Source organism: Salvia splendens, chromosome 15 (genome assembly GCF_004379255.2).
Source record: "Salvia splendens isolate huo1 chromosome 15, SspV2, whole genome shotgun sequence".
Taxonomy (NCBI): Eukaryota; Viridiplantae; Streptophyta; class Magnoliopsida; order Lamiales; family Lamiaceae; genus Salvia; species Salvia splendens.
The window spans coordinates 5,027,452-5,052,404 of record NC_056046.1 but is presented as its reverse complement, the minus strand read 5'-3'; the positions used below and the strand labels follow the sequence as shown (position 1 = coordinate 5,052,404).

Here is a 24,953-nt window from a genome sequence, read left to right as displayed (position 1 = left end):
CTTGTTTTGTATCTGTTTTTAATTTTGAGCTTTTACTTGTCAGTTTTTGCTGGATTTGCTGATCGCCTATTTGATTTTCGTTGTGCATTTGTCTGCCATTTTCTCGTTTTGAATCTGTTTTTGATTTTGAGCTTTTACTTGTCGGTTTTTGCTGGATTTGCCGATCGCCTATATGATTTTATTTGTGCATTTGTTTGCCGTTTTCTCGTTTTGAATCTGTTTTTGATTTTGAGCTTTTAATTGTCGGTTTTTGCTGGATTTGTTGATCGCCTATTTGATTTTTGTTGTGAATTTGTTTGCCATTTTCTCGTTTTGAATCTGTTTTTGATTTTGAGCTTTTACTTGTCGGTTTTTGATGGATTTGCTGATCGCCTGTTTTATTTGTTAATTTTCTCATAGTTAATTTTATTTGTTGAAGCCATGGGTAAAGGAAAACAGAAACAGAAACCGACTGGTCTTGAAGTGGCTGCAGAAAGAAAGAGACGGCGTCTAAGTTTTCTCTCTTATATGGAGCTTGGTTCTGGTTTCACCGAGCTTGGTTCTGGTTTTTCCGTGCTCCCTAGTGATCACTTGTTGGAGTTGGTATCCAGGTTTGATGTTCAATCCGTAGCGCACTGTAGGTCTCTTAACAAAGATTGGAATAAACTGATGTGCAGTTTCACCCTTCTAAGGTCTCATTTAGAGAAGTTAGTGCTTGCTTCTCAAGTAAGAAAGACTGCCCCATGCCCCGGTCTTATAATGTGTGAGTGTGAGAATTATGCTCGTGAAAGGGTTCTTAATTATTATTTTGTCGATCTGATGAGTCTTGAACGATTTGAAGTAATCAGCAGCGTTAACTGTGCCTTTAGTTACAATACTCGTGTCCGTGGCTGTGATGGGGGTGTTCTTCTTTTGTCTGGGCAGAATCTGGATGAAATGGTGCTTTGCAACCCTGTGACTAGAGAGGCTATAGAAATACCCAATCCTCGTCCTATGTCAAGAATTAACTGGTCCATGGTAGGGTTTGGAGTGAGTTCCACAGGGGAAGGCCATGTAGTTCTACTTGTGAATCGTGAAACCATGATTTATTCCCTTTCAACTCGGAGATGGGCTGGTGTAGAACTTGGAAAAGTTGATTGTATTAAGAAAAGTCCAATGATTGTGCCTTTTGGTGGGTGTTTGCATTGGATGAAAATTGATACTTTGGAAGTGCTTAGTCTTGATCTAAGTTCTCTTACTGTTCGGACTTTCAAGTTTCCTCCATTCAATGTGAAATGTTTAGCACATTAGTTTACTTCTCGTGGCTATCTGTACTTCTCTGAAAGCCCTGGTGTTGATTTTGATAATGTTATCACTGTTTGGAGAATGAATGTGTATGGTGATGATAGTACGTGGGTGCCTGATACGAGAATATCTCTACAAATATTCCCAAATCTCTCTTATTTAGTTTAGTATTGATTTAGCATATCTTTCCATATATTCTTGATGACACAAGTATTGGCAAACAACATAACACAAAGTAAGAAAATAAAAACTAAATTAAGCTAATAACCAAAAGTGGCCATCTCAATGCACCCATCTACCCATTTTCATGGTTATCATTTTTCTTTTCTTGTGAGCTTGATGTTTGTCAGCTATCTTGCGCTTCCTCTTGGCATTGCGCATCGGATTCACAACAGCCATCACCTTCTCTGCTTGTTTCCTTTTGTCGCGCTTCTCCTTGATATTATTGCGTATTTGTCTGTAAACTTGAACAAATTTATGCTCTCCGATGATGCCTCTAATGCCATCCCGGACCTCTTGCGCTTGTTGTGTCAGATCATCTGACAAGAGTGAGAAGATCAGAATTTGATGCACAAAAGGTGGTCTCGAAACAGGTAAGCAACAGTAATAGTAGTAATTGATTCTACTTAACCCAAAATCTGATGAAGAGTTTATTTGTTAGTTATGTTCCCACTTTGTATCACAGGCAGATCATCTTATTTTAGGTTCAGACTGTAATCTATATTGTATGTGGGTGGGACAGAGCTAAAGAGTAGTTACCAGAAATAACTTGTCCAGTGAAACCTTCGCAGACTCTGTACAACGGCAATAACAGTTGATACGCAAAACTACGGACATCATCAAAGCTTGCAGGTGAAGATTTCTCCCAAAAATGGAGTAGTTTTGGTGATATTGCTTTGTAAAACTCGAACACAATTTTCATCTGCAGGAATAAAATAAATAAATAAATTATGCCATCAAGAGCGCTCATTCATAAATCTAGAAGGATCATTAATCCTAATAGCAATCAACAGTTTTATTTTCTGTACATATGAACAAACCTGTTTGGCCTCCATCTGAAAGGTAAGCTTCCCCAATCTCTGGAGAAAATAGGAAATAAATGGATGCTCGTTTTCATCATGTTGAACACCACCCTCAGAAATAAAAGATTGAAGCATCCTCTTCCCTTTTCTTGGATCGAGAATATCAAAAGCTTTAAGGAAGCGTTCTTGCTCGGCACTATCAAGACTCGACCAGAAATTAGAAACATTATTCTTCAAGAAATCATGAAGTGCAGAAATTGAGAACTCGAGGTTTTGCTTGATAACATTGCCATTTTCATTATCATTTGATGGCACCTTCAGCTGACAGCAGAAAGAAACAGCTATATGGAAGAGTGTGCTCGGTTTCATGATATAGAATGCTTCTGCTCTGACTTTGCTCTTATCTCTATTGGCCACTGCAGTGAAGTAAGAAGACAGAATCTGGCATGCTATGTTTCGCAACCACAAATGAGGATGCAAGAGGAATTCACAGACAATTTCCCAAAAATCCTGTAAAAGACAAATATCAGAAGCTAAAAGATCTGTGTGATTGAACTTAGCATATAAAGACTAAAGATCTAGAAGAACGATGTCAACTCTTAGTTAAAATTCATTGAAAGCTACAAACAGATGAGACAGAGAGACGAGACGATAAGGTACGGATGGATTAGACCAAACAGCTAAGTTAGCTGTACAAGAGTTAGCTGTGTAAGACCTGTATGGAAAGTGAATAGAAATTCAGCCCAATTGAAGAACATAATATATCCGTAAAAACATTCCCCAGAAAAAGTAAATAGTTACTCTGATTCTCAGCATTTTCATAAAGCTCAAAGATTGGAAGATTTAGGAGAAACGTACAGCTGTAACATTCTAAAACAGATATAAAACAGGGACAGTATTTGAAGTACGATGACAGATAGGATAGTGAGTTGTACCTCAAGCTCCTTATCAAGGAACAAGTTATGAAATTGAGTTAGGATCTTCTGTAACATAACCAACGAATAATATGCCTCCTTCCAGAACGGAATTACTAAAACATCTGATAAGTCTTGTTGAGTTGATGCTAAAGCAACGTGTGCAGACTGAAGAATTTTTCTCATTGTTGGAAGTACTTTATTGAGGTGTACTTGAAAATTCTTTCCAATAACTTCCACTAATAAACCCAAAACCTGTCAAGCAAAATCCAATTATATTTAGAGATAATCAAGTGTAGCAAACATGGCCAAGGTCTAGAGTCCAATTAAACTTCTCTGTTAGAGTAGAACTATGATCATTTGAAAGATAAAGATCACACTAAAATCAGATTTGGTACAAATTCGCATGGCATGTTTTACGCTGTTAAAGATCTCTAAAATCATATTCATGAACCTCATGATTAAGTTTGACAGAGTTTTAATCCAGTATAAATATCATAAGCACCAATTCACATGTTCAAGAATAGCTAAACTATACATAACAAATCAGCTATATGATAGAACTGGCTATGAATACATAAGTACATCAGCTTTTAACATCACAATTCACAACCACAATATTAAGAACTGGGAAGAGTTCATCTCAACTAACACCTAAGTACAAAATACTCCAATCGAACTTAAACCTAAACCTTGCTCCAGTAAACCTAACTTGTTGTCCAAACAAAGATTGCTAGGTAGGTAGGTGTAGGCACTTGATCCCAAGCTCCCCACCCACAAAAACCAGACTAATAACAAGATAATGAAAAATGGAAAACTATTGATTATCCAGCAAATATTATGCAGTAGTAAAATACTCCCTCCATCCTTAAAAAATAGACAAGCTTGTTAATGGCATGAGTTTTAATGTGCAATTGGTAAAGTAAGAGAGAGATAAGAAAACGTAAGAGAGAGGGAGGAAAAAGGTAGCGGAAGGAGTGATAGTGAAATGTGGGGTCCACATTATAAATAATGGTAAAACTAGTCTATTTTTTTAGGACGGAGGGAGTATTATGCTGATCGGTACAAGGTGAGAGATGCAAAAAGTAGAACTAAAAACTTATTACATTGATTTTACCTGTGCTGCAGCACCCAATAGGTTCTGTTTTCCTCCAAGGTATAAAAACAGGCTATACTCGAGTACTGAGTGAAGAGAATGCGAGCTAACATGCCCAATGAGACACTTTATTGCAGCAGCAGACATCTTTCTAACATTTCTGTCGTCGTCATTTGCCAACGATTTGACCAAATATACAAACAGTGTTTGTGATTGGGCATCCACAACATTCTGCGGAAATTTTATAATAATGGTATAGAGCATCTCAAGGACAGCTTCCCTTCCACTGGAATGTTCATAACTGTAGGAAATATTGAAATTATGATTAAATAGAAATATTAGGGGGAAAAAAGACTAAGTATTGGGAGTTGAGTAGTTTCACCTCAAATTTACAAGTAAGAAATCAAGATGTTCTTGTACGCGCTTCTGAGAAAGTTGGTAACCGAGTAAAAACTGAATAAAAATTTTACTACACTTTTTACGAATGGTCTTATCTTGAGTTTTTACCATTATCTCCGCAACAATCTGGACAAGAACATATATCTCGCTAACTACCAGCTTTCGGTGTATGATAGCCTTCAACAGTGAAAGGGCGACAAATGAGGGCCTTTTTGCAAAATCAACAAACAATGGAAATTGGATCAGCATATGCAACTGATCAGTAGAAAATGTGACTCTCTCACTTCGCAGAAGGGTTGTCAACAACTTCATACAGGACTCTATCAACTGACTGTTAACTTTAACTGATCCTTGAGCTATAACCAACAAAGAATTCTTTATCTTGTCAGCTTGCCACTGAAGGGATGATAAAGGCAACCGCACTATCAGAGTAAAGCACCTAACTGCTGCGGTTATAATGTGTTCATACTTTGAGCTCAAACATTGACCCAATAAACTTACAAAAGGATCAAGCATTGATAAAAGTTGTCCATCCTCTGCGCTAGGCTTCAGTTTCTTCAAGTAGTTATGCAGAACATCAAGAGCAAATACAGTTATCAAATGAGAAAATTGCTGATCGACATTCACTAATCTGTTACTTTCAATTGGTTGGATACTCTCAGCATCTCTACAACCCGCCCAGGAAATAGAACCATATCCCTGTACATTACCTTCATCTCCGAGGCCATCTTTAATGAGGCAATTCACAAATATGAACAGTTCCTTCTGCTCCACTGATGGATTACTTTCAATACCAGCAGATATGTGTCTTAACATGGTCTCCAATTTTAACTTGAGCTTTTGGTCAAACTGCTTATGCAGATTAACTGTAACAGGGGAAAGAAGTTTCAAAGCATGGGTTTTGAAAGTGACATTCTGGGCAATCAATTTCAGAGTTTCATAAGATTTCTGCTTTCTAGTCTCTTTCATTTTGGAAGCAATCTTTTCAACCTCTTTCTCGTCAGAAACACCCCCAAGTATATCGTTCTGCACAACAATAAGGAGATCATCCAAGCAGTAATCCAACTTTCCGCAGATGGGACTCGCGAGGAACTTAGACAGCAAGAAATTGAGTGTGTATCCTAGCACGTGTAATTCATAGCCTCTCTTCAGTATGCCCTTCAAGACGTTGACAATAAACTGCAAATACTCCAATCCTAGTTCCTTCAAGCAAGCTGACAGCGCAGACCTAGCCTCATCACGTACACTTTCGAGCCGATTTTTTAGGAAGTTTGAAATACGGTGAACAACAGTTGGAAGTTGAGAGTACATGATATCAGTGGGGAGAAATTTTAGAAGTTTTAGTACAACCAGGCAGATGTTAACATTAATACTGTCAGAAGCAGAGGCCAACAACTCCTGAACTTCGGGAAAAATATTTTTTTGCAAAGTCTCCTGTATGCTAGGTAGTAGTTCGTCATGAACAGTGATTCTCGTCAGAGTTGTCTCCTGAAAATGGAAGCGATCAAGGATAGCACAGACAAGTCGCAACAAAACTTTTTGCCTATCTGGTTTCAGTGCCATATAACGGAAACATCTGACTAGCAAGGCGTTGTACTGGTCCCAATTCATGCAACCAGATATTGATGCCAGGGCATTAACACAAGCACTTCTTATACTCTCATCCTTCCCATCTTGGGCATTAAAAAGCATGCTAAAGAGCAGTGGGACAAACACTTTGTAGGTGATCGCCTAGAATTTTGTAAACTTCAAAAGATTAGTGATATAACAATAAACAATTACACAACTAAGCATATCGTCAAGATGCTTGAGAAGCTTACCTTAGAAAGATAGACTGAACTGACAAAGTTGCTAAAACGAGCTAGTGCTCTTGCTCTCCTGTGTTTCTACATTAAGGGCAATGACAAAAAGCAAGGACATGATAAGTATTGCTCTAAGTTGAATACAAATATTTTTTTCAACGAATTACGAAAATGTGTTACCTGCAAGTGTACTATGTTATAGAAGAAATCTTGTTCAACATCATCACAACATAAGGCCCTATACGAATAAAGTTTTGCTTCCCTGGGAAGCTTCCGCACCATCTCAGAAAGAAACTCAATCCATATCTAAAACCAACAAATACATTTTAAATATTAAAAAAAAAGTCGTTTCCAATAATTATATGCAAACAACCTGACTGGTGCGATGAGCTGATGAAACAGGATATCTATTCAAGAGGGTGGAAAATACTAATCCAGATAACACAAATAAGCCACACGGACATCTCAGACATGCAATTGGCAGGAAAGCATCCTAAAGTGGAACGGTGGAACCACTTGAGGGCTGGAATATATTAGTAAAAGAAACGTCAATAAAATAAACATCAGTACCTTTTTACGAGTGCCTTCCTTGTTCATTGCATTTCCCATGTGTTTCAACAAAAAATTGTTTATCATTTTCCGGATACTAGCTCTAGACCACATTTGGTTAGATTCTAGAGATCCATTTAGGATCTTGCCAGAAAATTCAACGAAGGAAAGCAATAACTGGTATGCACTTTGCCGTAATACCGTTTCTTCGGATGACATATCATTTACTGCAAGAGCCAGGATTGACAATGCATGCTTTTCCTCAATAGTATAAAAGAACTCCACATTAACCTCCTCATAAGGAGAGAGGACAGTGCCATCATGGTCAAGACCATTCATCACTTCTGCAGCGGCTTTGCATAGCTTACAAAGAATTTTTGCCTGCACACAACATAGGAGAGGCTTATTTTTATTTTTCTTCATGATAAGGACTAGATAGTATTTACAGGAGTTATGAAGAGGCTTGTATTACCAACGGTACCAAAGAAGCATCATTGGAAGCAACAGCATTAAGGACATTGCATGTATGCATACGAACATCCATATCAGCTGAAATAAGAAGCGAGGAAAGTGAAGTCAAAATCTTTTTACTTATTGCACTGTCCAGGACCGTCACCACTCTGCCAATGATTTCCAACACATGGACACAAGTATCTGCAAGTGCAAAAATATTTAGTTGGTAAATAATTCAAAAATAATCATTCCTTTGAAGAATAAAATGGTGAAGAGGCTAACCAGAATTGAGGCGTTCCTTTGTAAGAAATTGGAGCAATATATCAATAAATAATTTAGCATCTGATGGTTCCTTCACATACACTGACAACAAGCGAAAGATGGTGATATCTCTTTTTTCCAGGAATTTGAGCAAACGCCTACAAACAAAAGAGGTAAAAGGGAATATAGAACATTAACAGAAAATTCATATATACATAGAAATTTCCCCTATATATTTGGACACTCTCAGATCTCTGTTGTGAGAATCCAATTGTATTCAGAAACAAATTCCACAATGAGATAAAATATGGAGCACATGTAGATAATAATAAATATTTGTAAAAAAAAAATTAAATGTCATAGCATCAAGGGGAGAGGCCAATCTCAAGTCAATCTCAATGAACACCAACACATATTTTTGTTGCGGTGTGTGTTGGGGGGGGGGTGAGGGGCTTCCACTATCCACTGATGGAGATTTAGAAATGGGGAAAGGATTACCTCTCAGTCGCATTTTCTTTGATGAAAATACAATGCAAGCCACTGATGAGCTTATCGAGATGAGGAAGTAATACTATTTTGACTGTGACATCTGGACCATCCAGGGCTTTATCAAGCTTCAACAAGTTCTTAGTGAACTTCAAGATACAAGACAAGACGGGTTCTGAAGCTAGTGGAACACTAAGCATAGAGAAAATGTTGGGTACCAGATTCTCCACCTTAGATAATAGTGGAACAAGTCTGTAACTTTTACTCATTGCAAGAAAACAATAGAACATTGAACTTGGCTTTTTCCTATCATGACATTCCTTCTTAAAATTAGCAACCAAAGGTTTTACTGATGAGAAGAACACGTCCCAAAACACACTTCCAAAATTATGATCATCATATTTACTAAGAACAATATATATGACCTTAAGGCTCAAGGACATCAACACCATGATTTGCATTCTCTCCTGCAAATGAGCAAAATATATAGATTAATTCGTTTCCAACTGACAGCAACTGAGCTAACAGGTGGATAAAATATTCGAATACGACATCGATGAAAGTTATTTGCTGGATTCAAGGATAGTCCAGAAAACAACTGGATATTCACAAGAAAAAATTATAAGTATTTAATAAGCGGTAACCCGTAACCATGAAAAAAATGAAATTTTTCATCCAAGTTACTTCAGAAATCATACAGGTCTAACCTGCACATACGATACAGGAATCCGAGCATCATTACCAGTTACACACAGCAATGTGGCATAAAATAATTCCTGTTATGTCGTAAATGAATCTAGTGTATCATGACTATAATACCATGTTGACTGGGTTGCTTCCAATTTATACGAGAAATACAGGCACGTTAATACATTGTGCAGAAAATATGGACAAACTTTATCTACAGCTTTTATATTTTTCACCAACATAAAGTAATTCCTGATGTAACATGCATATGCCGACAAGAAAATAGGAAAGAAATGCTGACATCAGGCAGATCAGTCCATATCTTTACCATCTGAGAAAAGAAGAGAAATATGAACAAGAAAAGCTCATCTAACCCTTCCACAGCAGAGTATTACCTTGTTCTTATCCTCCACTGCGTCATTGTCATGCACCCCCAAATCTAAGCTAGACGAGTCCTCTACAGGAGATGAATCACGTGTTTTACAGCCAAGAACTGATGAGCAGCTCAATGATATGAGGACAACACAGTTAATCAGTATATTAAGGAAGGGCTTAATGCGAGATTCATCAAAAACTGCCAAAATATCTTCAACAACATGCAGGAAACCAAATTTCTTCTTCCACGATAGGGTTTCTATGGCATTTGATGTTAAAAGATTCAGGATATCAGGTTCATCAACCTCAAACTGATGACTTTTGAATGATGCCCAACAAGTTTTGCTCATTTCATCAGGCAGCAGGGGCTTAACTAATAGCCAGAAGAAAAGAGGAAGCTCGTCAAGATCAAGCTCAGCTAAAAAGCCCAAAACTGCCTTTCGATATGCCTTTGCATTCTGAAAAGGTAAGGCACCTCATTTAGAATAAGATCAGATAAGAGACAATTTAAAATGAAAAGCAGACAAAGTAAGAGAGCATGCCAAGAAATGAGTATCCATCATCCAAGTTCTAGATACAATACCTTCTGGGTAGTAAGCATCTTCAAATTTCTAACTTTTGGTATGAGTATCCGTACTACTATAGGCACAAGATAAGCTCTATGTCGCTCATCAACAGAATCCACCGAAATCCTGGATAAGCTCCACCTAGCAAGCACATCCCGCATATTTTTTGAATTGATTAGATTTTTCAGATTCTCACTGTATGCAAGTAAAAAGTCATCCTTCCAGTTCAGTAAGCAGTCAAGAACTTTTGTCTGTATATCAGCATCATTTTGGTCAAGAAGCCTGCAGTACCAATATAAAGCTTAAGCCAAACACAGAAGATAAAAAGAAATGTGAGGAAAAACAAAATAATAGTACTAATTTAGCAACTGCAGCAGCTTGTCAAACCAACCTATGCATAAGTACATCTCTCAGAAATCGGCCTTGATAGATAGACCTAGGATTATGCATCAATCTGAACAAAATTAACCACTCTTTAAGAACTCCCTTCCATTCTTTCCCTTTACGATCCAGTGTATATGATTCAACACTGCAAATTTTCAAAACATCAAAGTACACATGGTCAACTATGATAATTTCACACAAACAAGAAGAATCAGAATATATTAAGCATAAAAGCACCTGGTGACTTCTTCACCATTGTAACCCAGATATTTAAGAAACAAAGGTACTATTTGTCGAGAGTGAGATTCAGCTATTACAGGAACTTTCTGTAAAGATTGAATTAAGAGGGACAAGATTGTTGCACAGGGAGTACTGTCAAATACAAAAATGATATCGGAGTTGAAGCATCCAACCAAACCTACATTGTCAACACAAAGTCCAGATTTATAGTGATGCAAGCACAGAGGTAAAAGCAGGTATTGAGGACAAAATATGTGGCACAGAATGCACTTCCATATGATGAAAGAGAAGAGGTAGAAACACAAAAAAATAAATTCATGTTTCCAGAAAACATTTACCAGATTCCTCCACAGAGTCATTATAATCTCTGTCATGTTGACAATGAGATGCTAGAAAATCACAGTGACACTGTTCAAGATAATTAATAAATCTGTCCCACACAATTCCAAAATATTGGCCAACAAGGACAGTGAGGCACTCTAAAGCTGGATCCCAGAAACAGCTAAATCGGTTATGAAGTATGCCCAATATTCCATTTAAAGCGGCAAAGATATATTCATCGGCAACTCTATGATCGCTCAGATTCGTCTGTAATTGAGAAATTAGGAGAATAACTCTACGGCTTGTTGCGACTGAAAGAGCGGTCTCTTCAACAGATCTGAGTAGGTTGAGAACCTAGGATTCAAAAAACCATTAATATCACATCTGACGCATGATACTGCAGGTAAGGCACAAAACTATGCAAAAGAAATATTACATTGTTATGGCAGCAATACTCTAGATTCGTCTCAACATCATCAATTTCTGAATTATTTTCAACAGGATGATTCTTAGCTGAATCTTTATCATGCACGGATTCATAATGGCACAGTATGCGCAGGGTTGAAAGGCGGATCTCTCTGCACTCATGGCTCAGATTTTCAGAGAATATGCGTAGAGCATCCAAGGACTCTCCAGCTATAGACTCCGAAAGACGAAATTGACATTTCCTAGGTGATGCACTGAAAGACCAAAATACAGTGCCATGTCAAGGACTAGGGCAAAGGTGTTATATATTTAGGAAAACATAGACAAAAAAAATATGAGGTAAATAATAGCTTACCAGAAGGCTGAATCCAATATATCTGCCACAGAAGATAAGACGTGAGGTGACAGCTTATATCTTTTTGCAAGATCCAGGAACTTTAACATTGCAGACTCTTCAGGATCAATACCCCTCCTAGACACCAACTTGTTATAAGAACGCAAGGCAGCCCCGAGTAAGCAATACCAAGTATCTTGCTGAAAGCCTGCCTCTACAAAAATATCACATTTGTATGTATGAATACAAAAAATCATATAAAAAAAACTGATCAATAGAAGAACTTTCTAGAAACGAATTGACAAACCGCCTAAGGTGTACTCAAGGGTAGGGTCATCGAATTGGGTATCCGAGGGTACCAGATCCAAAAAATTGGGTACCCAATCCCGAAATTTCCCTAAATTTTATACCCGACATCCGATCCGAAACTTAATTCGGGTATCCAAATTACCCAAAAAATTTTACAACTACCACTACAACTTTAAGGAACAAAAATTTTCAAATAAATGATGATTTGAATTCGAAGCACAATTAAATTACGAAAAAAATTATAAACTCCTTGAAAGAGGGTGGCTATTTTATAGCTAAAAACATGACTGATATTTTCTTCTTTATATTGATAATTGATAGTATAGCTATTTTCATTTTTTTAACTGAACATCCAAATTGGCAAGCCGAGAATGCAGTTGCTTGGAGCTTCCTATTCTCTCCCTTATTTCCTCTTTTCTCTCTCTCTCTCTCGTATTCCACAACAATGGCAGGTCTTGAAATCAAAATCCTAGTTCTGACTGTGGAGGCAAAGTCATCCAAGCAAATAATCGTGAAAACAGTAAAGGGACAGAAGATGTGTGAAAAGGTTAGGACTTCTGAGTGTACACTGTAAGGGATTGTTCAAATGCACTAAATTGAATTAAGTATTGTTAATTTAATTGGGTTTGGGTTATCAATCGGGTAATCGGGTAACCCGAAATTCCAAAAAGGTTACTACCCGATACCCGAAATTGCGGGTAACAGGTTTCAAATACCCCCGATGATTTTTGGGTTGGTCAGGTAATACCCCATACCTGATATCCTACTGGATTGTGATGTAGAATACAAAACTCTTGTACAAAAAAAGAGTAATAATTTTAGACCTCAAGAGATCACTCCACAAAACAATACAAAACTCTTTTAACATAAATTGCTGCATTTTAAGGACTATAAAATGCCAACATGGATAACATTATTAAGCATCAGATAATGACTTACTAGATTCCACCATTAGAAGTTTGTCAATTGCACTTATCAACTCCATTAGTACAGATGAAATTTCTTGGACATCTGCAAAATGATAATAGCAGCCAATAACAGCCCATAAGACAGCCAACTTATTCTGTTGGGCAGGAAATAATTTTCCTTCCACAGAATTACTGATTTCTCCAATCCAGTAATGAAGAGTCTCTTCAAAAAACACAAAAATTCTTGAGAACTTCTCCTTGGATTTCCCATCCCAAAAGCAGCAGTTGTTCACTTCCACTTTCTCACAGAACTTCATCAGTATATACATGACCTCTTCGTCATATATTTCTATTAAATTAGCGAACGCACTGCAATAAAATAAAAATCATATAAACAATGCAAAAGGAATGAAGATTAATACATCTATCAAAGTAATGAAAAACAGGTAGCTGGTAAATTACCACATTATATTTGTTCCAAAGACATGATAAATACTGGGATCCTTCATGAGAAGATCTCCAAGGAAAGTCAGTAAACTGTAGGGAAACATCCGTGTGAGTCTCACAAAGAGAAGAGAACGGAGAATAAAATTGTTGAATTTTAAAGATAAGTTTGAAAGCAATACCTTCGACTTCTTATATTGAACACTGATTCCCACTGTACAGAAACCAGCAGCAAAGCAGGCATATTCTTAGAATCAGAGAGACAACCAATGACACAAAGCATTAGTTTCAGAACTTTTTCAATAACTTCAGAGTGTAGGTCCATTTTCTTCATTGTAGGAGGACAAACAACAAAAGTTTCCACAAGCTGGTCGACAAGTTTGACCAAGGGTTCAAAATCTGCACAGAACCAAAATTCTATTATAATAGAATCAGTAAATGGACATAAGAAATAACATAAGCCACTTGAGGCCCACCTGTGATTTTCCCAAGATGATCCTTTTGCAAAATAGAAGTAAGCAGGGCCAAAAGACGAGTCAGGTGCATAGAGTTCTCGTTTGTCAAAGATTCTATTATCTTTTCTGACAAGTATTTCCATATGAAAGAAAGTTCGCCTGGATCTAGCTCCGCACAAAGTCTCTCGAAGGTTAGAATAAGAACTTCAAGAACCGGTCTTGAATCTGCATATCCGCAATATATTCAGGAATAAATGAAGGGATTAAAAAGTAAGGGGAAAGGGAATGGTAAGTTTATAGGATGTTATAAGATAATGTAATGCCAAGACCATGGGAGATCAAACTACACCTCATAGCTTCAAAGCTTAAACTGTGTATCTATATTGTTTGACAATCAGAACATATGGAGTTATACAGTGTACTTGTTTTCATTTATATCTGTGCAATGCCAAGTCTTACAGCATAACATCGTGATAAATGCCACTGTATTTATAACGGATGGCGCATGACCAAATTTTTATGTCTCTAATGAGTATTTAATAGTAATGTTCTGTAATTTTAAAGGCTAAACAACTTCAAGGAACTCATTCAAAATGACAGCTCACTCAACCAAATAGTTGAAACCAAGAAGCACAAGAGCATACAATACAAGTAAAAACAAACCTTTAAAGTCTTGGCCATCGATAGCGAAGATAGATTCATCAACCAGAAGTGGTAACAATATCTCGGCCCTCGAGTGCAATCTCGACGAGATGATTCTCATAGCATGAGATAGTAGAGCACTAACACCAGATTTCCTCACTACCGATGGTTCCTCAACAACTTCAGCCATAAGTTTCTGAACACCTGCCCAACATTTATAAAAAAAATCCAAAAGAATAGGAGAAGAGCCAATACATAGAATTACTAAAAAGCACACAAAGTTGGTCAACCTTATATTTTAAAGGGAATGATAATCATCAAGACATAAATGAATGCACTAGCATGGATATCACATAGGGGCTAATCAATAGTTGGGGGTATTCTTCACAGATATGTTAAAATGACAAAATACCCTTTGAAAAAAAAATCATACCTCTCTTTAGTTGCTCAATTGATGCTTTCCTAAGCAAAAATGACACTGACTCAGCCATAAATTCGCGAACATAATCCTTAGGGTAGTATCTTAAATTTATCATGATACTGCAGAAGAGAACAATAGGAAGATGAAAAAATAAGACAAGAAATGAGAATGTTAAGCATATATGAAAACCAACAATAACCATTTATGGATACGGTGTTTTAGGGATTGAATATTAAATTTTAGAGTTTGATGAAAATAGTCCCAAAAAATAATATCATCCTTATGACATCCATAGGCAACCCATAAACATAGACATCCATGGATACAACATACTTCTATTTGGTTCTCATATATTAAGTTAGTATATCTTAAGTCAATTCAGTCAATTCAGAGCTGAATGATTAATTAAATAAAATCAAATTTAACACCATCATTATGTCATGTTTTAGACAAAGACTTCAGAGTTGAATGAGCAATTAAATAATACTATCAACTTTTAAAACCACCAATACAAACAATGCTACCTTAGAATATCACCAACATCTATTATAAGATACTTCTCCAGGTACATTATTATGTATGACCATGATGTGAATATCTGCATCAACAACAGCAATTTCATATAATATTTCCAGAATAAGGAAAATAAATGAAGAACCATAGATACATGAAAGCACTCTTGGACCTGCTCAATTAGCTCTGGATCCTTATCAGCACCACTTTTAAGAAGCACTTTCAAAGAATCAATAATTTTTGAAAGAAATCTGCAGAGAAGATAAGAAATAATTAATGTGAACATATTGAAAACAGTGTAAATGGAGGCAAACAAAGTAAAAAACTGAACATGCAGTTGGGGTAGACATAGGCAGACCAGGAACATGAGTTGTTTCCCAGCCACCACACACACCCCAACTCATGCTCTCTAGAGTTTCCAATAAATATTATTCAACATATGATTTTCCTCATCAAAAACTTATATCTTGGGGTACTAATCATGGTGCAAAGCATGTTTTGACGTTATGGATGGCGTATGGCGGCTCACGGCGGTAAGCCAAAAAACCGCCACAGGGATATGGCGTAGCGCTATAGCGGGATATGGCGGTCGATAAATTAATTAATAAAAATATTAGTAATATATGTATAGATAAATTCAAAATATTAAAAAATAATTAAAAATGTAAATATCAACTACTAAAAACAGTTAATAAAGGATAAAGTCATAAGCAATTATATATTATGCCTATAATAATAAGTCTTAGTTCAACCATTAAAATATAAAGTCATCATCATAATACATATAAAATCTAAATTAAAACCATCCTCAATCATCATCCTCCCCAACATCATTATCCTCCCCAACATAGCCATCCTCATCCTGACCGGCGATGGGGGACGGCGACCGGAAACCGGCGATGGGGGGCGGCGCGGGGGAGGGGGAAAGGCGCTGACTGGAAGCGGAAGGCGCTGACTGGAAGGGGGGGCAGCGCTGAGTCGCTGACTGGCGAGGGGGGGCGCGCTGACCGGCGACGAGGGGGCAGCGTTTTAGTGTAGCTAGGGTTCTTTGGGAGAGAAGGCGCAGCTAGTGTTTTTTGGGAGGGAATCTGATTCTAAGACAAAAACCCTAATTTTTTACTAATTGAGTCGGGTTTGGGTCGGGTTTGGGCCGGGTTTGGGGGTAAAATAAATTTGGGCCATCTTATTTGCTAATTGGGCCGAGGATTTGGGGCAGCCCAACCAAAAATGAAGCCATATCTGCCATGGCACCGCCATGGCGCCTCATTCGTGGCGGCAAATGGCAGTCGCCATTAAAAAGTTCCATGGCAGCGTATCAGTATGGCGTTTTTCTTGAAACCCGCCATGCAATGGCGCCACGGCGGCGCCATGGCAGATATTTAACAACACATACAAAAGCATGTTTAAGCATGATTAAACTATTTAAAAGTAATCTCATCTAGAGCACATTACAATGAGATCAATTGATTTTAAAAGATTGAGAAGCAGAAAATAAAAGTGAAAGGGAACTTACTCTGTAAAATCGTCCAAGAGATCTCTAGATAAAGCAGAAATCAGCCTAGCACACACAAAACAAGTGCCACCAACAAAAATGTAAGGTTGTCGTAAATAACTAAAATGTAAGGAGGACCGAAACCATCAAAAGTAAAGCTACACCATATTATGAAGGCGTGAATATGATCAAGTTACATACTTCAAGGTTCAAGCACACGAATTCGGACTAATTACTACAATTAACATAAGCATTAAAAAATAGCAGTAAGGACTGAGAGGCAAATTATGCTCAGTTGACTATAAGAAAGAATGAAACCTTATTTCCCCTCCCCGAGTACTATGTTTAGTTCATGCAATAGCTCCGATAAATAAGTGTACCTTAGTATTGGCTCAAGTGAAAGTCTCCCTTTCATATTTAATCGAGACAGAAGGCTTTTCATAATCCGTTTTTTGTGCAAGATAATTTGGGGAAGTGTCTGTACCAGAGGAAAAAACTCCTCATAAAATGATATAAAATCCCTAGCAGTGTTAAGCTCCTGTGTGTCATAAAAAAGGTTACAGAATAAAGACATCAAACACTAAGTCCATACTGCATGCTTTTAAAAAAACTAATATCAACTGGTACAATTTGAATTTGAATTTGAAGGATGTGGCAGTAAAAAAATTTCCAGAAGGACTGCAGTCTGGACTCTAAATGAAGAGAGAAGTGCTTATATCTAATACGGTTTAGGGTTTAGAGTTTAGCACTAAATGGAAAACAAAAACAGGCAAGAAAGAGATCATGCATAGAAGTGGAGATGATATATTTCATGCGAACAACAAAGTGGTTATATGGTAGCAAACAATTTGAAGGATGTGGAAGGAAAAAGAATGCAGTTTGGACACTAAATGAAGGAAGAATTAGTTGTAGCTTAACGATCACATTTTGCTAATGGCAGACACTAGACAATGCAATCAGATTCACATCCATTAAAAAAACAAGCAGGGTTACTTATAGTCCAGTTTCTATAGCAGCCTTTTACAATTTTGAAAGACTACATACACAGGAAATATAAAAAGTTTGAAAGATTAGACATAAAGTTGAAATTTTTATAAGGTTAGGATAGATTTGCAAATGTTGTAAGAGGTTGGGCAGAAATTAGCCTTAAAAAAGACGAGTAAATTTGATCCATGCCAAATTTCAGGTTTCAAAAGCTAGTTTTCAACCGAAAGGGTCATCACTAAACTAAAAGTAAAAAACAAATGAAGAGATAAAGCTGCGTACTCTGTATTCAATAAGACAATCCCGGAAAAAAGAGGAGCCTTCCGAGGGTTCAGCTTTCAATGGGTCTAGACTTCGGTACACATCTATGTCAATTTCCTCAACTCTTTGTGAAAACGTCTTGAACTGTAGAATGGTATCAGGATGTAAGGAAAAAAAACATAAACAAACAGACAGAAGCGATTCGTTTAAACATACGATGAAGCGGCGGCCGGTGCATTTTTTTAGAGACTTAATCGAAGTCGACATGCTTTTTAAGCCGAGAATTTTTGCAGGATTTAGAAGGGTCCGACGGCGGGAAGATGAGGGGCGGCGGCGGAGGCAACTTATATGTTTACGAGAAAGAATGCGTGAATATATAGTACTCCTAATAAAACGTGGCCCACCGCCCATCCAAATTCCTCTAATATGCTGGGCTTCTATTCTATGACTTTGATTAGCCCATTACATTTGACTGGATGTAGTAATGCTCTATAAAATTACACTATTACGGAGTAGTTTTTAACTTTTTATCGTTTTTTTTACCCGTCCTATGAAATAAATAAATTAGGTAAACCGTGGATTTTGTCTCCAAAAATATCCCACCGTTTATTTGATCTAATATTACAACACAACACCATTGATGTAATCACACAACGAGTACAAAAACGTAAAACTAAAAAAACATAATACGATTCGTTTAAACTTACTACCCGTGCATTTATTTAGAGACTTTACTTAAATCGCCGATTTACTTAAACTACTGCTTTGACACAACGTACATGGGCTTTTTCTTAGACAGCCCAATCCGAGACCCACTTCTTCAAATATCAATAGATTTTGTTGACCCTAAAACATCTCCATCAAGAAAAATAAATAATAGAGTATATCATTTATTTATCTTCTTAAAAAATGAAATACAGCCTTCTAAAAAATAGTAACAAATTCCAAAAAAATATATATATAAAAAGGTGAATCATTTTCGAAAAAATAAAATAATAATACAAAATACAAAAAAAATAAAGTGTAATACCTTCTCCATTAGAGAATGGTTTTTCACGAAAAGAAGGCAAATATGGTAGTTATAAAATTTTAACTCTCCATTAATGGAGAGGTAAAGATATTTCTTCAAAATGAAAAAATGTATAATACTTTCTCAAATATCTCCCATTGAAAAATTATTTCTCATGAAAAATAAATAAATACGGTTGCTATATGACTTTACCTTTTCATTTACATCCCTCCTTCTCTAATAGAAAAGAATTATCCAAGGGTCTTTGGTTAAAAAAAGGCACACACTTTAAAATTATAAAATAATAAATAACCCAAACTTTCATCAAAATTTTAAATATGACCCAACTTTGAAAAATATGAAGAAAAAAATATCCTCAATTCCAATGAAATCGTAATAATGGCTAAAGTTGCACTTCCAGTTCCAGGCTTGTGGAGGTCCAAAGTTGATGTAAAATACCTGAAATTTCTAAATCTCACTTGGAGACTCTCACACACAATCTGATAATTCTCTTATCCACTTGGAAAATTCAATTTTTTTTGTTGGAAATGTTTGTTTGTTCTTAGAATTTCCACGTAATTTTCACATCAACTTAAGGTCTTTCACATTATAGTTCGAATTCGATAATGTAACCTTGTTAGTTTTATGAAAATTCAACCCATATATTTACTTTTTAAAATTTGAGTATTTTTACAACTTAAGACCATCCACATCCGTGCTCTTAAATAAGAGCACGGAAGTGGACCCGGACCCACTTTTTTCCCCTGCTCTTAGCTAAGAGCACAACACCCACATCTGTGCTCTTAGCTAAGAGCACAACAACATTCTATTATTCAATTTAAATACTTCAATTACTAAAAACATTTCTACAACATAAAAATTCATTAAAAATAAAAATTACATTAATAAAATCCTAAAAAATATAAATTACATTAATAAATTCTAAAAAAAGAAAAAATACATAATTAAAATCCTAAAAAATAAAAATTACATAATTAAAAGCTTAAAAACTAAAAAATACTAATCCTCGAGCCCCAACGTTCTCTTGAGACTCCGGATCATTTGCTCGTGCGTTGTAAGTTGCTCCGGAGTCATCTTGGACGTATCATTCATATATAGTTGACCCAAGAGGGTCCACAACGTGTGGTTCGGGGGTGGAGGAGGCACAAAGGGAGCGGGAGCGGGGGCGGCAGCCGAGGCGCTACGGCGGGTGACCGCCGCCTTCTTCCTTCCTTGCGGCCGGCGGGAGCTGCTCGGGCCAGCGTCGGGGCTACCCAAGCTAGTATCGGCAAGTTGGTTAGCCACATCGTCGGAGGCGCCGTCGGATGGGACCGCCGACCTTGACCTCTTGCTAGAGGAGCTAGAGGAGGATGCGGGTATGCCGCTCCTAAACCTCGGATGTTGGCGCCCCTCTTGCCAACAACTGAGGTACTTGAACGGCTTGAGCTTCATGCGTTGGTAGGTCGCCAACGCGGCACTGATGACGTCGAGCTCTTCGTGCCACTCCCCAACGACCGCTCTTCCTGGAGGTAATACCCCTGGAACTTGCCGATCGCCTCGTTGCATCGGAAGATGCAGTTGCGCACCATGCTGTCGTTGCGAAGGATGGTGCCCTCCGGTCGGGTTTCGTTGTAGAGGCGAGAGATGCGCCACCAATATGTCTCCCCGGTTTGGTTGGTGCTAACCTCCGGATCTTCGGACACAGCCAAGTAGGCCTTGAACATGGCCATCATCTCACCCGGAGTGTACGGGGTGCGAGTGCCACGCGTAGGAAGAGGAGGAGTAGAAGTAGGAGTACGAGTAGAGCTGCCGCTCCGACCCGGACTAGGTTCGGGTGCCCATCCGAACCCGGAGGCATCTTGGTCGTGCACCGGGTAAGGCCGGTAGCCACCCGGAATTTGCGAAGCTTGGGTTTGAGGAGGCGGCGAAAATTCCGTCTCCGGACTGCGGATTGGCTCATCGTCGTCGAACCACTCGTGGTTCCAACCGCGATTGCCGGAGGGATGATCGCCGGAGCCGGACATTGTGTAGAGTAGTGAGGATGTAGTTGAGAGAAGATGAGAACAAAGATGAGAGTATGGATGATAGAATAGATGATAGTGTGATATTTTTTTTGTTGTAGTGGGGGTATTTATAGATGAAAAATGTGAATTTTGGGGGGGGAAATGAAAAATAAATTAAAAGTGGGTAGAAAACGGATATATTTTTTTGGGAAGTGGGAAAATATATTTTTTATTTAAAATCATTTTTTTAAATTATTTTTCGAATTATTTTTTAAAAAAAAATAAAACCAACGGATATACCGTTGGCCAACCAGCTTCCGCCACGTGTGCTGCTCAGCGGCACGGACGTGCTCTTAGCTAAGAGCAGCGCCGTGCCGCTGGCACGGACGGACGAGCTGCAGCGGCGCGGTGCTCGTCCTTGCCAGCGGCACGGACGGACGGACGGACGAAAAACGCACCGCTGCGGATGCTCTAAGAGCATCTTCAATGGGCGGACTTCCCTGACGCCCTTCCTGTCGCCCTTCCCATCGCCCTTCCCGTGCGGACTTCCCCCAATAAAAAAAATCACAAATATTCAATTTACGTTACGAAATTAAAATTTAAAAATTCAACGAGCCGTATATATAGAGTTTTTTTTAAAAAAAATTAAAATATCGGACGTCCGCGCGTCGCCACAATGGCGGTTGTCCACCCGCCCTTCCCGGGTCCTCACGGGACGTCCACGTCCTCCTCTCCACGCCACAATGGCGCCCTTCGCCGACGGACTTCCCGGAAGCCTCTTCGAAGGGCGATGGGAAATCCGCCATTGGAGATGCTCTAAGGTCTTTCAAATTCACGTTATAGTTAGAATTCGATAATGTAACCTTGTCAATTTTATGAAAATTCAACCCATATATTTACTTTCTAACATATGTAAAAAAATCGAGATGTCAATAGTTGTCCTCAAACATGTTATTGGCTTAACTTAATATTGTTATATTCTCAAATCTGCATTAGGCATGTCCCTTATCCGTTCTGTCCCTTAACTATTCATCAGTTTTACACTAACTTTTTTACCATATTCTTTATTTAGAGGACAACACCTGCAATCTTAACTAGTTGTTTCTGTTTACTATTCATGGATCTCACCATTCCATTTCTACTATTTCAAAAACCAAAGGACTCAATCGTATGGATATGTAAAATACAGGATTTCCAATCCTAGCAGGAAAGGGAGGGAAAGGGATACTCAATTTAAAGTGAGTAAACAGAATTCCATACTCGATCTCATAGATAATTAAATAAAAAAATATTTCAATAATAATGATTCACTAAATAAACCAAAAATTACGTTATAAATTTCTAAAAATTAAAAATTACACAATTAACATCCTAAATATTAAAAAATTACATAATTTAAATTAAAAATTACTTGTCCGGGGCGGCGGCGGCAACATGGTCTGGGGGCCCAATTTTTCTTGAAGGCTTATAAACTAGTTACATTCTGAACATCTAAGTTTTTTAGATTGCTAGTAAAGAATGTTAAGTTTTCTAAAATAATCTTAAATTTACACAATACTTAGACACTTTAGTATTGAAAATAATACTAGGAAAAAAGGTTATACTTTTCTAGATGGAATTATCTTGTGTCAGGTGTTTTTCCATACTGAATGAGATCAAGAAGAGCGAGATACATTATGTAACTAGAAGTCTTATGTATGCTATGATGTGTATTAAGTTAGATATTAGATTTGTCGTTGGCATAGAAGTTTGGTATCATATTAACCATGACCAAGGATATTAGAATAGGTTAGAACATAGTACTATAGTGCTTGTAAAGGGTATGTTTTAATTTATCAGACATCCATGTTATGTCCTTTTAAGTTATGTCGACTTAAATTTTATAATTGATCAATGAACGAACAAGTCATCCTTTGACTATACGTTCACCTTAAAAGGTTTTATATCTTAGCACCTTCCTAATAGTTTTCACCATGATTCCGAGTATACATAAGAGTATATACTCACTTCGTCCTCCAAAAATTGACAAAGTTGTGAATTCCACGAGTTTTAATGTGAAATTGGTAAAGTAGGAGAGAGAATGAAATGTAGTGGAAGTAGTGTTAGTGGATTGTTGGGTCCACATTATTAGTCGTGTGTGTTTGTTCAAAACTTTTCTTATTCAGACTTTATTTAATTTTGGGGGACGGCCAAAAATGGAAAACTAGTACGCCCTCGGTCCCACAATAATTGTCACTTTTTTTTCCATTTTGGTCCATCCCACAACAATTGTCACACTTCATTTTTACCATAAATGGTAAGTAGCTCTCACATTCCACTAACTCACTTCACTCACATTTCATTATAAAGCCAATATAAAAAAGTGGATCACACATTCCACTAACTTTTCCAACCAACTTTTCTTTACATTTCTTAAAACTCGTGCCCACAACAAAAGTGACAATTATTGTGGGACGGAGGGAGTATGTTTTTTGGGGACGGATGGAGTATTTTGTTATGATCACTATAGCCAATGGCGGTCGAATAAATAAATTTTGGCAGAGGCTTTACTAAAAAAATTTCTCAGTACTAACCCCGTCCATGAAAAATATAATTTTTAATGGGTTTTAATGTACAATTGGTGAAGTGAGAAAGACAAAAGGAAAATTGGATAAAGTAAGAGAGATGGAGAGAGAAAAATAGTATAAGTAGTGTTAGTGGATTATGAGATCCACATCCTAAAATATAAAGTTTAGAAAGTTTATATTTTTAAGAGACGACACAAAATGAAAATAATTTATATTTTAAGGGACGAAGATAATATATATTAGTAGAAAATCACAACAGTAATAAAAAAACCAATAAATAGTACTTCATTCGTCCCTTAAAAATATGTGCACTTTTCATTTCTACCCGTCTAATAAAAATATGGACACTTCCATTTATGGAAAGTCATTCCAATTTATTACCCATATATACAATTTATACCACAATTTAAACACTAAAACTACTTTAACTATCATTTTTCATCATCTCTCTTACTTTATCAATTTTGTCTTAATTCTCGTATTATATTATTAGTTTACATTTTTATGGGACAGAGGGGGTATTTTTAAATAAAAAAAAGTAGCATCAAATTTTGGAAACAATTTAAAAAATGTTATAGTAATAACTTTAAAATGTAGCGACACTTTTAATAATATTTCTATAGCTAAAATCGTGCCACCCATTAAATGTCACACTTTGATCCGACACATGTTTTAAAATTTTTGATAGAAAGTGTGTTGAAAAAGTTAGTAGATTGTGAGTCATATTTTTATATACTACTCCCTCCGTCCCATAGTTAATGTCACACTTAAGAGATGACACGAGATTTTAGGAGATGTTATTTTTTGTGTTAAGTGGTGAGAGAATATAAATTTTTATAAATGATGTGAGAGGGAACTTTTTCTAAAAGAGAAAATGTGACATCTTTTGAGGGATAAACTAAAAAGGAAAGTGTGACATCTACTATGAGACGAAGGGAGTATTAGTTTTATACTCCCTATGTTTTATATACTCCCTCCGTCCGCCATTAGGAGTCCCGTTCACTTTTGCGCACTCGTTTTGTAAAAAATGATAATAAATAGTTAAAATGGAAAATGGTTAAGTAAGAGAGAGAATAACCTAGATAAGACTCTTCTCAACATTATTCTCTCTCTTACTTTACAATTTCTCCACTTTAACTATTTATTATTATTTTTACAAAACGAGTACTCAAAAGTGACCGTGACTCCTAATGGCGGACGTAGGGAGTATTAGTTTTATATTTGAGAACAACCTGATAGAATTTTTTTACAAAATGCATTTGTGGTAACATGTTTTACACATGAGGTAAAAAATTGGTACTTCGATGTATCATGGTCCAAACTCCAAAACATGCTTAGAGTACAAGTCGGAGAGTTTTGACAATGGA

The 24,953-nt window shown here is 37.0% G+C and overlaps 2 protein-coding genes across 4 annotated transcripts; one reads left to right on the top strand and one right to left on the bottom strand.

Moving 5' to 3' along the window:
* The first annotated feature begins 6 nt into the window (after positions 1-6).
* LOC121768071 lies at positions 7-1,269 on the top strand. The gene is made up of 2 exons (XM_042164417.1): positions 7-590; positions 672-1,269. Exons 1-2 carry the CDS (start codon positions 421-423, stop codon positions 1,267-1,269), a joined length of 768 nt encoding a protein of 255 aa, XP_042020351.1. The 5' UTR covers positions 7-420.
* Positions 1,270-1,402: 133 nt separating this feature from the next.
* LOC121768069 (small subunit processome component 20 homolog) lies at positions 1,403-18,358 on the bottom strand. Of its 3 annotated transcripts, none has more exons than XM_042164413.1 (31): positions 18,224-18,358; positions 18,029-18,151; positions 17,143-17,300; positions 16,784-16,828; positions 15,443-15,521; positions 15,282-15,355; positions 14,770-14,876; positions 14,358-14,540; positions 13,716-13,919; positions 13,422-13,638; positions 13,258-13,332; positions 12,827-13,164; positions 11,600-11,792; positions 11,255-11,498; positions 10,836-11,172; positions 10,495-10,675; positions 10,265-10,402; positions 9,891-10,155; positions 9,328-9,765; positions 8,258-8,712; positions 7,781-7,917; positions 7,518-7,699; positions 7,067-7,426; positions 6,677-6,802; positions 6,515-6,580; positions 4,678-6,425; positions 4,317-4,596; positions 3,221-3,454; positions 2,304-2,795; positions 2,023-2,185; positions 1,403-1,802 (listed from the first exon to the last, which is right to left on the bottom strand). In XM_042164413.1, exons 1-31 carry the CDS (start codon positions 18,272-18,274, stop codon positions 1,546-1,548), a joined length of 7,950 nt encoding a protein of 2,649 aa, XP_042020347.1. In that variant the 5' UTR covers positions 18,275-18,358; the 3' UTR covers positions 1,403-1,545. The 3 variants fall into 3 exon arrangements, with proteins under 3 accessions (XP_042020347.1, XP_042020348.1, XP_042020349.1); XM_042164414.1 differs by having other exon boundaries at positions 4,317-4,581; XM_042164415.1 differs by having other exon boundaries at positions 17,143-17,240.
* Between the last annotated feature and the right edge of the window lie 6,595 nt (positions 18,359-24,953).

Bases quoted from the DNA above. Each gene is read 5' to 3' on its own strand.
- LOC121768071 (XM_042164417.1), top strand. From the start codon at position 421: ATGGGTAAAGGAAAACAGAAACAGAAACCGACTGGTCTTGAAGTGGCT. The intron at 591-671 runs GTTTGATGTTCA...CACCCTTCTAAG, and splicing joins TTGTTGGAGTTGGTATCCAG to GTCTCATTTAGAGAAGTTAG.
- LOC121768069 (XM_042164413.1), bottom strand. From the start codon at position 18,274: ATGTCGACTTCGATTAAGTCTCTAAAAAAATGCACCGGCCGCCGCTTC. The intron at 10,156-10,264 runs GTTGGTTTGACA...TTGGTACTGCAG, and splicing joins AGAGATGTACTTATGCATAG to GCTTCTTGACCAAAATGATG. The intron at 6,426-6,514 runs GTAAGCTTCTCA...ACAAAATTCTAG, and splicing joins GTTCAGTCTATCTTTCTAAG to GCGATCACCTACAAAGTGTT.